At 61.6% G+C, this 12,808-nt stretch overlaps 1 protein-coding gene across 1 annotated transcript; it reads right to left on the reverse strand.

The window, feature by feature from the left end:
- Positions 1–179: 179 nt before the first annotated feature.
- On the reverse strand, positions 180–11,493 carry ENG (endoglin). The gene is made up of 15 exons (XM_054284078.1): positions 11,404–11,493; positions 6,934–7,091; positions 4,759–4,893; positions 4,025–4,190; positions 3,689–3,845; positions 3,405–3,534; positions 2,996–3,167; positions 2,772–2,914; positions 2,503–2,640; positions 2,195–2,239; positions 1,434–1,544; positions 1,102–1,347; positions 865–928; positions 678–779; positions 180–298 (listed from the first exon to the last, which is right to left on the reverse strand). Exons 1-15 carry the CDS (start codon positions 11,459–11,461, stop codon positions 180–182), a joined length of 1,944 nt encoding a protein of 647 aa, XP_054140053.1. The 5' UTR covers positions 11,462–11,493.
- Between the last annotated feature and the right edge of the window lie 1,315 nt (positions 11,494–12,808).

The following is a 12,808-nucleotide window of genomic DNA, read 5'->3' on the forward strand; positions in this document are numbered from 1 at the left end:
GGTGCTCCCCCCCGGGTGTGGGCTGCCCTCAGGGGGCCAAAGCATTCACTGAATGAGTAATGGAGGCCCCCTCTGGGCTCGGCCTGAGATTTGGGGTGAAAAATCAGCTTAATGGCACTGGGCTGGCTCCCCAAGTCCGCTGGCCGGGGGCTGTGCGGGCTCGGGGGGGCCCGGGGGCGTCAGGCCATGCTGCTGGTGGAGCAGGGGGTGCTCTGGGTGCTGCCAATGCTGTGGTTGGTGCTGCTGCTCTCCGAGGCTGGCGCCGTGCTGGAAACTGGCTGCAGTTTGGAGATGGGACCTGGCTCGCACCGCCCGCCACGGGAACACCAAGGGGAAACCACACTCAGGGCCAACAGTGGTGGCCTTGGCTGAGCCCCAGGGACCCTCCAGCCCTTGTGGGTCACTCCCCAGCTGAGCCCTGAGCCCCGGGGATGGAGATGAGCATGATGCACCAGGAGAAGGAGGGAGGGCAGATGGCAGAGGGGACCCTGAGGAGCTGTAGGCACCTGGAGCAGGGTTATTCCCCTCTAGCACTGTACACACGAGGGCAGTGGAAAAGCCTGGTCTCTGGCTCATCTGGGGACTTTGGCCAGGAGGGAAAAATGGGCAACCCAGTAAGGGACACACAGGGGGCCCCCCCATCCCACCACGGGGGTCCCAGGGTGCTGGATACTCACGGGTGTGCGAGTAGATGTACCAGAGCACGGCAGTGAGGAGCGCCCCGATGAGGAAGGCGCCAAAGGTGATGCCCAGGACAGCGCCCAGCCCCAGCCCACGGTCTGTGGGAGGACGAGGCTGTCAGCATTGGGAGAGTCCCTCTCCCCCTCCATTCCCATCCTGACCACCTCCCTGCCCTGAACTCACAGTTGAGCGGCCGCCAGGCATCCTTCACTCTCACCTCCAGCACCTTCTCGAAGATGGTGTCATTCTGTGGAGTGGAGGTTGGGGTGAGAGGGGGATGTGCACCCCCAGGCTCTGCAGGCCAGGGAATGCTGCTCCATCATGGATGGGCTCCATCACCCAGCGCTGTGGGACAAACCCATCAGGCTGCAATGGGGACCAGCCTGGAGGCATCCCAGGTGGGGAGGGGGTCACACTGACCTGCAGGCCGGCCTTGCACCGCAGGAATGCGGAGAAGGGGATGTGGCCGCCCTCAGGAACGCTGTAGGTGAAGCGGAAGCGCCAGACCTTCCTGCCGTGGCTGCTGGGGGGTCCGTCCAGCACCGCCACCCCTGCTCCCCGCGCCTGCCCGCCCTGCACCAGCAGCACCGGCTCCCGCTCCGAGGCCACCAGCCAGCACTCCTTCAGCTGCAGGTCGGCCGGGTGATCCATCCACCGCATGGACGCCTGCAGGGGCGGGAATGGGGCACACCATCAGGGTCGGTGCCCAGGCAGGGCTGATGCCCCAGCCTGGCTCGGGACGGTGGCAGTACCTGCACAAAGGCCTCCTTGTTGATCTCCAGCTCCGTCTGCGGCGCCTTGAAGTCGGCGGTGGGGAAAAGGCGCAGGAAGAGCTCCCGTGGGATCTCGCACTGGAAACCCACCTGCAAGAGGGGAGCAGCACTCAGGGGGCACCCAGCATCTGTGAGAACCCAGGGCATTCCTCTGGCTGCCCTGCATGGCTCCAGACCCCATGGAAACAATTACCAACTTTGTGTGAGGATTTACAAGTTTGAGTAGAATGACAGCTAATGTGTCACAGGGTGAAAATGTAGAATTTTGGGGTTTTTAGAATGGGGATTCAAGAGGCAAGATGGAGGAATCTGGGTGTGTCCTGTCCTTCTCCTTCTTCTTGTCCTCCATCTTCTGCTGTGATGGTGGCACTTCTGGATTGGTTTAGAGTAGAGACAGACTGTCTAACATAGGTGATAGGTATTGGAAAATTATTGTAAATAAAGTACATGTAGTTTCTAGTATAAAAATCTAACACCACCCCAAGGGCAGGGACTGTGCCTCAACCTGACCTGCTGGACAGACCTCAGCAGGTCAGAGAAAGAATGTGATAGATAAGAGAAAATAAACCTTGAAAACCAGAACTGAGGAATCTCAACTTCTTTGGTCTCAGGGCTGGGAAAAAAGACTCTTTAACACCTCGGGAGCCATTCCAGCAAAATGAAACCCGAGAAGCACCCAGCTGGCAGTGCCATCTGCACCTTCTCCCACCCCTGGACATGCTGGGAAAGCCGTGCCTTACCCGCACGCTCCGGAGCACGGCGTCCTTGGCCAGGCTGAGGATGAGCTGTGAGAAGGGAGAGGGCTGGGTCAGTCAGGTGGTACCCAGGGATGGGATAATGGGATGGGATGGGATGGCATGGGATGGGATGGGATGGCATGGGATAATGGGATGGTCCCCCCCCACACTCCCTGTCCATCTCAGCCCTGGGCTGCACTATGATGTTTCCAGCCATGCAAAAGCAAGGAGGTCCTGGTGGAGAAGCCCCCCCCACTTCATGGGCTATCAGTGGGGCTGGAGGCAACACCCCCAGCTGGCCCCCCTCTCACCTCATTGTTGGCATAGCCCCTGCCCTCCAGCGAGGTGCCACAGTGGCTGAGGGGGCTTTTCAGCATGAAGTGGGTGGCATTTTTCTCTGCCTGGCAGCGGATGTCCCTCAGGGTGATGTTCACCACGTCCTTGATGGGCTGGGAGGGAAGCACACTGTGGTCACCCACTGACAGGGGACAGCCCTGTGCCACCCACCCCAAGCACCCAGAGGAAAATGAAACTTCTGAGTGATTTTGGAGGACATTGGCACCCCTCTCCACCCCCTCACCTCCAGGTAGGACCTGATGATGACAATCTCCATGGTTTCATCTGTGCACTTCCAGGGCTTGAGCGTGCGCAGCACCTGGTGGGGTAGGTCTGGGAGCTGTGTGATGACCATGGGGGTGGTGCTCACGGGCGTCTCGACCGTCCCTGCAGGACAGGGAGATGGGGGTGCTGAGTGGGAGTGCTGGAACCCCCATCCCACCCAGCCCTGGGCTGCTGGGGCCTCACCGTGCTCGTGAATCTGCAGGCTGATGTGGCTGCTGGCAGGGATGGCGGAGTAGGAGGCAATGACACTGTAGTTCTTCTCAAAGGCCTCAGCAATGAGGCCCTGCTCTGTGTCAGGCAGGGGATTCCCAGGGAGCAGCATGGAGAAAAGGGGCATCTTGTAACTCCCAGAGACCTGCAGTGAGGGGGAAAGGGGGGAACGCAGAGGGGCTGAGTGGAGACAGGGACAGCTGGGGGTGCACAAGGCAGGGTCCATCCCATAATCAGGGCTTGCAGCAAGGGGGCTGCCACTTGGCCATGTCTAATGTCTGCAGGTGCCCTCCTGCCACCTTTCCATGGCACCAGCATCTCCTGGGCACCTGGCAGAGCCCTCGGAAGGGGTGGTGGGGAACACAAGCTCCTCTCAGCCTACCAGTAACTGGATGTTGCACTCTGCGGACAGGAACCAGGTGAAGTTGGCCTTGCTCTGCAGGATAAGGATCTGGTTGCCAGCAGAGTTCTGAGAACAGCTCAGAGACAGGTTCACCCTTGTGATGGAGGAGCTGAAAAACCACAAGACCCCCATTCTCAGCATTCCATACCAACCAGTCCCACACCCAGCTCGGGATGTGGGGCTCTGCTTTTGGGAAGCAGAGCACCTTCCCAAGCATCTCCAAGCAAATCCCCCTGCCTGTCCCACTGCTGGCACTGTGGTACCTGGGCTCCGACTGCAGATGGATGATGTGGGCAGCCCTGGTGCTCTGGGCATCACTGCGTGAGCAGCTCTTCACCCCGTGGAAGAAGACCTCAGCCTCCAGGTGCAGCATGGCATTGAAGTTCTCCTGGGGAACGCACTCTGGAGGGCTGTGGGCATCTGTGTGGGTGGCAGGGTGATCAACACTGTGCTCAATGTGGGGAGATGCCCAGGGCCAGGGGCGTCAGTCCCCGTGGCATCTCCCAGGGAAGGTGCCCCAGGAGGTTGTCACCCTTCTGGAACAGGGAGACCATTCCTGCCCATCCAGCCCCCCAGTGCTATTCCCCAGCCCCACACACCTTCCCCCAGGTGCAGCTGGAGCCTGCGGGGGTCCTGCAGCTCGCTGTAGGACGTGATGCCCCCATAGGCATCCAGAGCCCAGGCCAGCAGCTCCTCCTCGCTGGAGACGATGGATGGCTCGGGGTTTGGTGCTCTGATGGTGCTCTCTGGGATGAGGTGGGCGTCCTGTGGGCCAAGAGACAGCCTGAGCCGGGGTGAGGAGCAAGGTGCATCCCTCCCTTACACAGGCTGGCATGGGGAAAGCAAGGAAAACCTTAAACCTTTCCCCTCCGTGAACCTAAAACAGGTGAGTGTCCCTGGGGCCTGGGCTGGGGGTCACCCTGGATGAGGGGGGGTTTTTGGGGCCGTGAGCTGGGAGCAGGGAGAGTGGCTGGAGGCACAGGGAGGGCTCAGCCCACTTTATTATTAGCCACAAACAAAGCAGGAGGTTTATTTTGCTAACAAAGCGCCCGACCCCGGCTCAGCTCGCTGGAGCCAAACCCCATCCCTGACCTTCCTCCCGCCGGCCGGAGGAAATGGGAGCTTTTTCCAGCCCTGTGCGTCATTCCCTGCCTGGCCAGCGCCGTGCTCAGCGCGCCAGCAATGCCGGGAGCGTCCCCTCCTCCCTGGGGCTCCACAGGCACCGTGGATGGTGATCAGAGGGACCACCAGTGACCCCCTCAAACATCCCCAGGGGTGACCCGAGCCCCGCTGCCCCCCGGGATCGCTCCCGTGGTGGGGCTGTGGCACTCACGGTGTGGAGGATCAGGTTGGAGCACGGGGAGGTGATCCTGGCAGGGCAGCGGCTGCAGAGGAGGATCAGCACTGCTGGGCGGCTGCAGGCACCGGCTCCTGGGGTCACTGTCACCGTCAGAGGGGCAGCAGAGACCTGGGGGGGAAGAGGAGAGTGAAACCGCTGCGGCCACCAAACCCAGCTGCTGCCACCTCCCTGGCTGCCCCTGGAGCCAGAGGGAGCAGGGAGAGCCCTGGGATGAGCCATGGCTGGGGTTAGGGGCAGGGATGCCGTGTGTACCTACACTGGCTCCCCTAAGCAAGGGACCAGCGGGATGCCCACCTGGAACATGGTGTCATCCCCACACTGGTGTCCAGGACACCCCACATAGTGAGGTTTAGGCACCCCCTTTTTACGGACCAGGGCATCCTTGAACTAGAGACTAAGCAATCTCTGCACTGGGTGTGAGAATCACCCCACTGTGGGCTGGGGTATCCCCACACTGAGGACTGGAGCATCCCCACCCCGGGCACCAGAGCATCCTCACTGTAAGTTCTGGGGTGTCTCCCACTGAAAGCTGGAGAATCCCCACCCCGGGCCCTGGGGCATCCCCCGGGCAGGTTTCCCAGCCCCATCCCAGCGCTGTGCAGCCGCTGCAGGCTCAGGTGTGTCCGTGCTGCAGTGCAGAGGTGCCTGGGCACAGGGGTGGCACACAGCACTCCTCGTGGCCAGCACTGCCTGCTGGCCTCTAGCCGGAAATCCGGATGGGGAAGTCAAAACTCCAGGCGCTAAGTTTGGCAACTTCTGCCTGGAAAACGGCTCGCAAAGCTCCGAGCAGAGGGAGAGGAGAGAGGAGAGGGAAAGCCAGCCGGGGACGGGGCGGGTGGAGGCTGCTCCCGTGCCCTGCACAGGGCTAGCGGGATGATGCCGCGGGCATCCCGGCCTCCTGGCCGTGGCCCCGTGGCCAGCGTGGGTGGCCAGGGACCCCGCGTGGCCCCGAGTGTCGGGGAGGAGCTGGCGGCTGTTTTTCCTGCCGCGTGTTTTGTGGCGCTCCATTGTTTGGCTGCGCGAGTGGCGGGAGCCTCGGCGCTCCCCGCCGCCGCCTTTCGGGTTATTTTTTTTCTTTTTCTTCTCCTTTTTTTTTTTTTTTTTTTTTTTTTTTTTTTTTTCATCGTGGGGATCTGCTTATAGAAAGCAGCTTCCAGTAATTCTTCTATAAGTGGAGCCGCGTCCCTGCCCAGCTTCCCCCGTGCGCCGCGGGGCTCAGCGCCGCAGCCGTGACATCAGTGCGTGTCCCCTGTCGCCGCTGGTGACAACCCTGAGGCACCCCCGGCCCTGGCGCTCCTCAGGGATGCCAAGGGCCGGTTACACCGGGCTGGGCCAGAGGGTCCTTGCGGAACCGACCCTCCCCAGCGCCTCGTGGTCTGGCTCCCCCTCCGCTGCAAAAGCAGAACTGGGAGAGCTGGGAGGTGGCAGCGAGGGGGGAGTGTGGCGCCAGGGCTGGGCCAAAATCGGGTGCTGGGCCCCAGCCAGCGTGAGGGAAGCCTGTCTGTCCTGCAGAGCTGCCACGCAAACCCGTGAGCTGGTGCAAACCCACCCAGCAGTGCCAGCGCCGGCCCTGGCACCGCCCTTGCCCCAAAGCACCCTCAGTGTGGTTATCACCCCAACTTCGGCAGACAGGTTTCTGCTTGCTTGAACACCTTAAAATTATGTGCCTCCTTCATCCCTCCGCTCTTTCCTCCATCCCTCCCTTCATTCCTCTTCTCATGTCCTCCTCCATCTCTTCCTCCATTCTATCTCCCGTCCCTCCCTGCCTTCCACTTTCCATCCATCCCTCCCTCTCTCTGCCCAGCTCCTGAGCCAGAGCCAGAGCCAGGCCACCTTCCCATGGAAATGGAGGGTCCTCAGGTGTCCAGCACAGCAATATCTGCCTTGGCAGCACGGGCTATTAGAGAATTTGCCTCTAAGTCTTTACATTCCCATCAGGGGCAGAGATGCCCAAGGCTGTGCTTGGAGGAGAAGCTGGGACAAGGTGCCATGGAGGAATTTAATCCACTGCTCCTTAATTAGAGGAAGGTTTTCACAGCTGGGACACGCTGCCTGCTGGGGCAGTGACAGGATGGCAGTGCTGTGGTGACAGTGTGAAGCACAGTGTAAGAAATTCTGTGGGGATGCTCTGGGACCCCTCATGCTCACCTTGGACCACTTGACGCTGAGCACATGGACCTCACGGTCGGTGCCCAGGGAGCTGTTGCTGACACAGCCCCGGGGCACCGTGCTGGTGGCATAGGAGAGGGTGATGGGTGGCTCTGCTGTCACCGGCTGCAGGTCACAGCCCTCGGCTCTCCCGGGGTCTGCGCGGAAAACAAGAGACGGTCAGTCCCCGCCGCACGGATGTGGGGTGACACAGCCCGGGGGGACGCGGTGCAGGAGGGGCTGAATCCCTGCCAGCACCGGCACTGCCCCATCACCCTCAGCCCCAGCCCGGCGTCAGCACAGCCCCCCCGGGACCATCGGCTACGTGTCCGCCCCGCCAGCCCCTCCGCAACCCCGCGAATGACCCTGGGATCCGGGCTGGAAAAATCCGCTGTCCCCGCTCGGCGCTGCCCGTGCCAGAACTCGCACCCAGCCGCCCCCAGGGCCGGGCGGCGGCGGAAGCCCCCCCGCATTCCCCGGGCGCAGGAAAGGGGGAAGCGCAGGTATGGAATGGCTGTGAAGCTCATCCTCCCGGCGTGAGCCCTGCCCCAGCCCACAGCCCCCGGCGGCGTGCGGCGAGCGGGGCCGGCCGGCGGCTGCCAAGGGAAATCCTGAGCGCAAACAGCCATTTGAAGGCCTGATCCTGTAAATCCCCACGTGCCTCGACAGTTTCCTCTCTGCCTCAGGCAGCCCTGCTGTGGCCGGGGTGTCCTTAACTTGGCCCCGAGGAACGGTCTGCATCCAGGGGGGCTCCCTTCCAGGGGGCTGGGAAGGACAGACCCCCATGGTCACAGCTGGGCTTTCTATGGGGAGACAGGGCCTGGGATGCTGTGTTTCCTTTGGAGATATCCACTGAGTTCTATTCCTTCCCACTTCAAATTTTTCCATCCCTGCTGTCTCCAGCCAATGCACCGGGAGGTGGCTGGACCAAACTCACCAGCCACCCCTATCAGGAGTGGGGCTAAAAAGTGATATGTCACAGACATCTTTTATGAAAAATCCTTTCCTTAAGATTTTTCCTCTGAGAAGCTGAGAAGCCTCAGGAACAAAATGTAAACAATGATTATCTGCTGCTGTGGAATGCAACAGGTAAATCTTTGATTGGCCCATGTTAGTTGTTTTTAATTAATGGCCAATCACAGTCAGCTAGCTCAGACTTTCTGTCCAAGCCACAAGCTTTTGTTATCATTCCTTCTTTTTCTATTCTTAGCTAGCCTTCTGATGAAATCCTTTCTTCTATTCTTTTAGTATAGTTTTAATTTATTCTATATCATAAAATAATAAATCAAGCCTTCTGAAACATGGAGTGGGATCCTCGTCTCTTCCCTCATCCTGAAACCCCTGTGAGCACGGTCACAGTGTGATGCTCCAGCTCACTGAGATTTTGGGATGCAGCAACAGGCAAAGTGCCATTCTGTCCCATCACGGTGTCCCTGACCCGCGTCTCCCCGCTGGGGTGGCCCGGTGGCGGCGGCGGGGTCACGGCACAGACCCCCGGTGACGCCGCCGTGGGCTCGCCAATTGTCCGGTGCTTCCTCCCCCCCGCGCGGCCGCAGCATCGGGAGGAAGATAAACAGCGGCTTATCTGGGCGCCGCAGGCCGCGTCCCTCTTCCCTTCCACTCCTGCCCCGACGGCACCGGGCACGGGCAGGGCACGGGCAGGACACGGGCTCCCGGGGCAGCAGCGTCCCCCTGGGAGCGCAGGCAGGGCCAGGGGCCGCGGCCGGGATCGCCCCCGGCAGGGCAGGGATGCCAGCCGAGGGGAGGGTGCCAGGCGGGCACTGTCTGTCTGTCCCTGGGGAAGGCTCCAGCATTATGTCAGGATCAGATAAGGGGGCTCAGCTGGGCCGCCGGGGCGATCAGATAAGGGCACTGTTATTTTTGTACTCCAGGAAAGGGAAAAAAAATTTAAAAGGAAGAAAGAAAGAAAATCCACTTTATGTTTTTCCAACCCGCATTCTCCCTTGCTTTGGTGTCGCTGAGATCAAGGAGCAGGGGTGGTCCCACTGTGGCTCCCCCGTGGGTCAGGGGCTGGGGGGCAAATTCCTGGGGTTTTGGGAGCAGAGAGCAAAGCTGGGGTGTGGGGTGCAGGGCAAGGGTGGCTCTGGCAGTGCAGGATGCCCATGGGATGGGCAGCACCACTTTGGCATCCTTGCATCTGGCAGTGTTGCCTCGGTACTTGTGTAATGATCCAGGACAGGAATGGGGATGGATCCTGCACTGAGAGGGAACTGGCGTCCTCTGAACCACCACTGGCTCTTGGACCATGCTGAGGGGGGCAGATGATGGGGTGGATGGGTCCAGGCTTCGAGCCTGACACAAACCACATCATTCCTGCCACTCTCTAACTCAGACAGGTGCCAAGAAGCTTCTCCCCAGAGATGGGAGGGGTGGCCCAGCACCATGCTCACCCCACGGGGAGCACTGCTGGCCCTTGTCAAGGGGGGCACAAAGTCCCCCCCTCTGGAATCTGGATGTGTCTGTGAGACACCCTGACACTGCACCCACCTAGAGCACCCCAGAACAACATCACTGCACCCACCATGGACATCCCAGCCCTATAGCACTGTGCCCAACATGCACATCCCAGCCCCGTAGCACTGTGCCCACCATGGACATCCCGGCCCCACAGCACTGTGCCCACTGCTATGGGGCACTCAGTCCCATGGCACTGTGCCCACTGCTATGGGGCACTCAGTTCCATGGCACTGTGGGCTCCCAGCCCCAGAGGACCCTGTGAGGAAGAAGAAGCCACTGGTGAGGATGAGGTGAGTAGCACAGGTGGGCAGGATGGGGACCATGTATCACAGGTACCCCGGACATGGAGCGTGTAGCACAGGCACTCAGGATGGCACAACTACACAGGACAGTGACAATATGGCCCAGTCATACAGGATGGGGTCCATACAGCACAGCTGCATCCCTTAGGGGTGGTATGGCCAGAGGAGGTGGCCTGTTTGTATGGCAGAGTGACACAGGGACCATACAGACACATCCAATAGGGACTGTATGGCTCCATTACAGAGCACAGGGACTGTGTGCCACAGCTACATTGGATGGAGATCATACAGCACAGATAAACAGGACAGGGACCACAGAAACACACACTCAGGGTGGGGACCATATGGCACAGCTGTGTAGGACTCAGCCCATGCAGCACAGCCCTGTTAGGGCATGTATGGCACAGCCACATAGGGTGGAGACTGTTGGGGGTGAATATAAAGGTCATGGGCACATGGCACTGCTACATAGGACACAGGGGACATTACACAGCTGTGTGGGATGAGGACCAGATGGCACAGCTGTGTGGTATAGGGACTGTACATCACAGACAGGGAGGACAAGGCCTCTGTGGCACACCAACACAGGATGTGGAGCATACGGCATGGATATAGGATGGGGACAGTACAAGAAAGTGGCAGAGGACACAAACCTTACTGCACATCTACACAGGACAGGGACACCGTGGCACTGCCCTAGGGCAGGGACAGTGGCACAGCTATAGGATGGGCACCCAGCCTCACAATTACACAGGACACAGGACTTACAGTACATCTACAAGGATGGAAACTGTATGGCACAACTACAGGGGACATGGCACAGCCTCACTGCACAGCCACCAGACAGGGCTGTGATATAAGAGAGTGGGCACCAAGCCTGGCAGCGGGGCCACCCCAGCACCACCCATGAGCAGTGACCCCTGAGGCGACCAGGAGGGACCAACCCAGCGGGGACACTCAGTGCTGCTGGCCCCAGCCTCTCTGGGCTGCTGCTGCCTCCCCAGCTCCCTTCCCCCTGCCACAGGCAATGTCCCTGAGTCCCCCAGCTCCATCAGCACTGGGGTCCCTCCCTGAAATCCCCCTGTGGTTTTGCAGGGATCTCGGGGTGGCTCTGACTGCTCCGGAGGTGTCTAAGCCCCCAGCTCCCATTTGAGGTTTTAAGGGCTTTTCCCATTTCTCACCTCCAGCTCCATCCCCACATTCCATATGAGGTTTCAGGGTTTTTTCCCATTTCTTTCCAGCTCCAGTCCCACATCCCATGTGAGGCTTTAAGGGTTTTCACCCATTTCTCCTCCCCATCTCCTGGTCAACCCCTCCATACTCCGGGGTGCCAAAGCCCCCCCAGACCCCCCGTGTGCCACCATCTGGGTCAGGACTCAGCCGCGGCGCCTTCAACACGTCCCACGCCCAGTGACGCAGCCGGGATTTGGGGGTCCCAGGGAGCGGCAGGGCTGTGCTGTGTTCCGGGAATCGGGGTGGGTTCCTCCCTTCCCACACGGACGCTGCTCCCCAAAACCTCCCCTCCCGGGGGTTCCCGGGGGTGACAATCTGTGCCTGTGCGGGCACCGCCGGGACCCCTCTGGCCCCGTCCGGAGTCCCCGGTGTCCCATCCCGGTGTCCCATCCCGCTGTCCCGTCCCGCGGCTCTCATCCCCGGGCTGCGGCTCCCCGGTCTCCCCGTCCCCACTCACCCGGGCGGCCGAGCAGCGCCAGCAGCAGCGGCAGGAGCGGGACGGAGCGGGGGCCCATGTCCGCGGCGGCCGCTCCCCGGGAGCCAGCGCCGAGTGCGGGCGGCGGCGGCGGCAGGAAACCGACTCCCTTCGGAGGAGGGTCCGCGGCGGAGGAAATGCCGCTGGCGGCGCTGGGGCCGGGCCGGCGGGGCCGGGGGGGCGGAGAGGATGGACCCCCCCTCCCCCGGAGGCGCCGTGCCTCAGTTTCCCTGCAGGCTGCGCCTCCGGAGGGGCAGGGGGAGGGCACCGGTACCCGGGTAGGTGTCCCCAGGGCCGCCCAGGGCTGGCAATAATGAGTGGAGGGTTGGACACAGGGGTTCTGGTGGGGTGCACCCACACAAATTATTCCCAGCTACCCCACCCAGGCCATGGGGAAGGGGCTGCCCCCGATATTCAGCCCCCCTGGTCCCAGCAAGCGCCCTGACAGGGCCACAGGGCTCAGGCTGGGGGCTGCCCCATGGATGCCCACGCTGGTGGGCAGCTGGAAGCCCCCGAGCACTGCTGCCTGCCCTGCCTGTACCCCTGGCCAGGGCACAGCTGGGGCTGCCCTGACACCCCCACATGGCAGGGGGGCTGGGGGATCAGGAGATCCCGTGGGACAAGGGGGCCTGGGTGAGGGAGTCACGGGCAAGGGGGTCACAGTTGGGCACGGCCAAAGGGGCACCAGGGACCCCCTTGTGCACTCCTGCCCCATTCCTCCCCACACCTCTGCTGGCCCAGGTGGGAGCCCTCACACAGCGATCAGTGGGGCTGCGACCCTCTCACCGGGGGTGGGCGCGGGTCCCCGGGGTGCGGTCGATTCATGGTTCAGGGGCATGGGGACAGAATGGAAACGTGCCAGGGAAGTCAGCGACGGCTGCCCCCAGCAGCCGGGATGTCCCCGGAGATGCCTGAGACCGGGGTGAGCAGCAGCCATGTCCCATGACAGAGCACTGCCATCTCCTGGGGACCGCGGGGACGGTGCTCACGCGGGCATGGGGACGGGGATGGGGACCGGGACCTGGCACGGGATCCTCTGCGTCCCTCACACCCCGCTCCCCGCGGTGACACCACAGGACAACGACCAAGAGACCCTCGTTGATGGACACTGGGATGGTGGCAGCCACAGTGTGACAGAAGGAGGGTGGCTGTGGCTGTGGGGTGGCCACATGTGCAGCACCCTGCATCCCATTCAGCCCAGCATCTTCGCCCCTTGCAGCATATGGGATGGCCTGGAGATTTCAAACCAGAGGAAAAGCATCTGAACATCAACACCAAGCACTCAGGGCCGTGCTGGGGAGCAGGGCAGGGCTCCTGTCCCACTCCCTGCCCACCTGGGGAAACTGAGGCACACTCACAGCACACCCACAGAGGGCAGGAGCCAGCA

This window comes from Melozone crissalis, unplaced genomic scaffold (assembly GCF_028551555.1).
Source record: "Melozone crissalis strain CALT ecotype California unplaced genomic scaffold, PUWL_Pcris_2 ptg000041l_1, whole genome shotgun sequence".
NCBI lineage: Eukaryota > Metazoa > Chordata > Aves > Passeriformes > Passerellidae > Melozone > Melozone crissalis.

Bases quoted from the DNA above. Each gene is read 5' to 3' on its own strand.
- ENG (XM_054284078.1), bottom strand. From the start codon at position 11,461: ATGGGCCCCCGCTCCGTCCCGCTCCTGCCGCTGCTGCTGGCGCTGCTC. The intron at 4,191-4,758 runs GTGAGTGCCACA...CTTGGCCCACAG, and splicing joins CCAACCTGATCCTCCACACC to GACGCCCACCTCATCCCAGA. The intron at 1,348-1,433 runs GTACTGCCACCG...CCGCCCCTGCAG, and splicing joins ACAAGGAGGCCTTTGTGCAG to GCGTCCATGCGGTGGATGGA.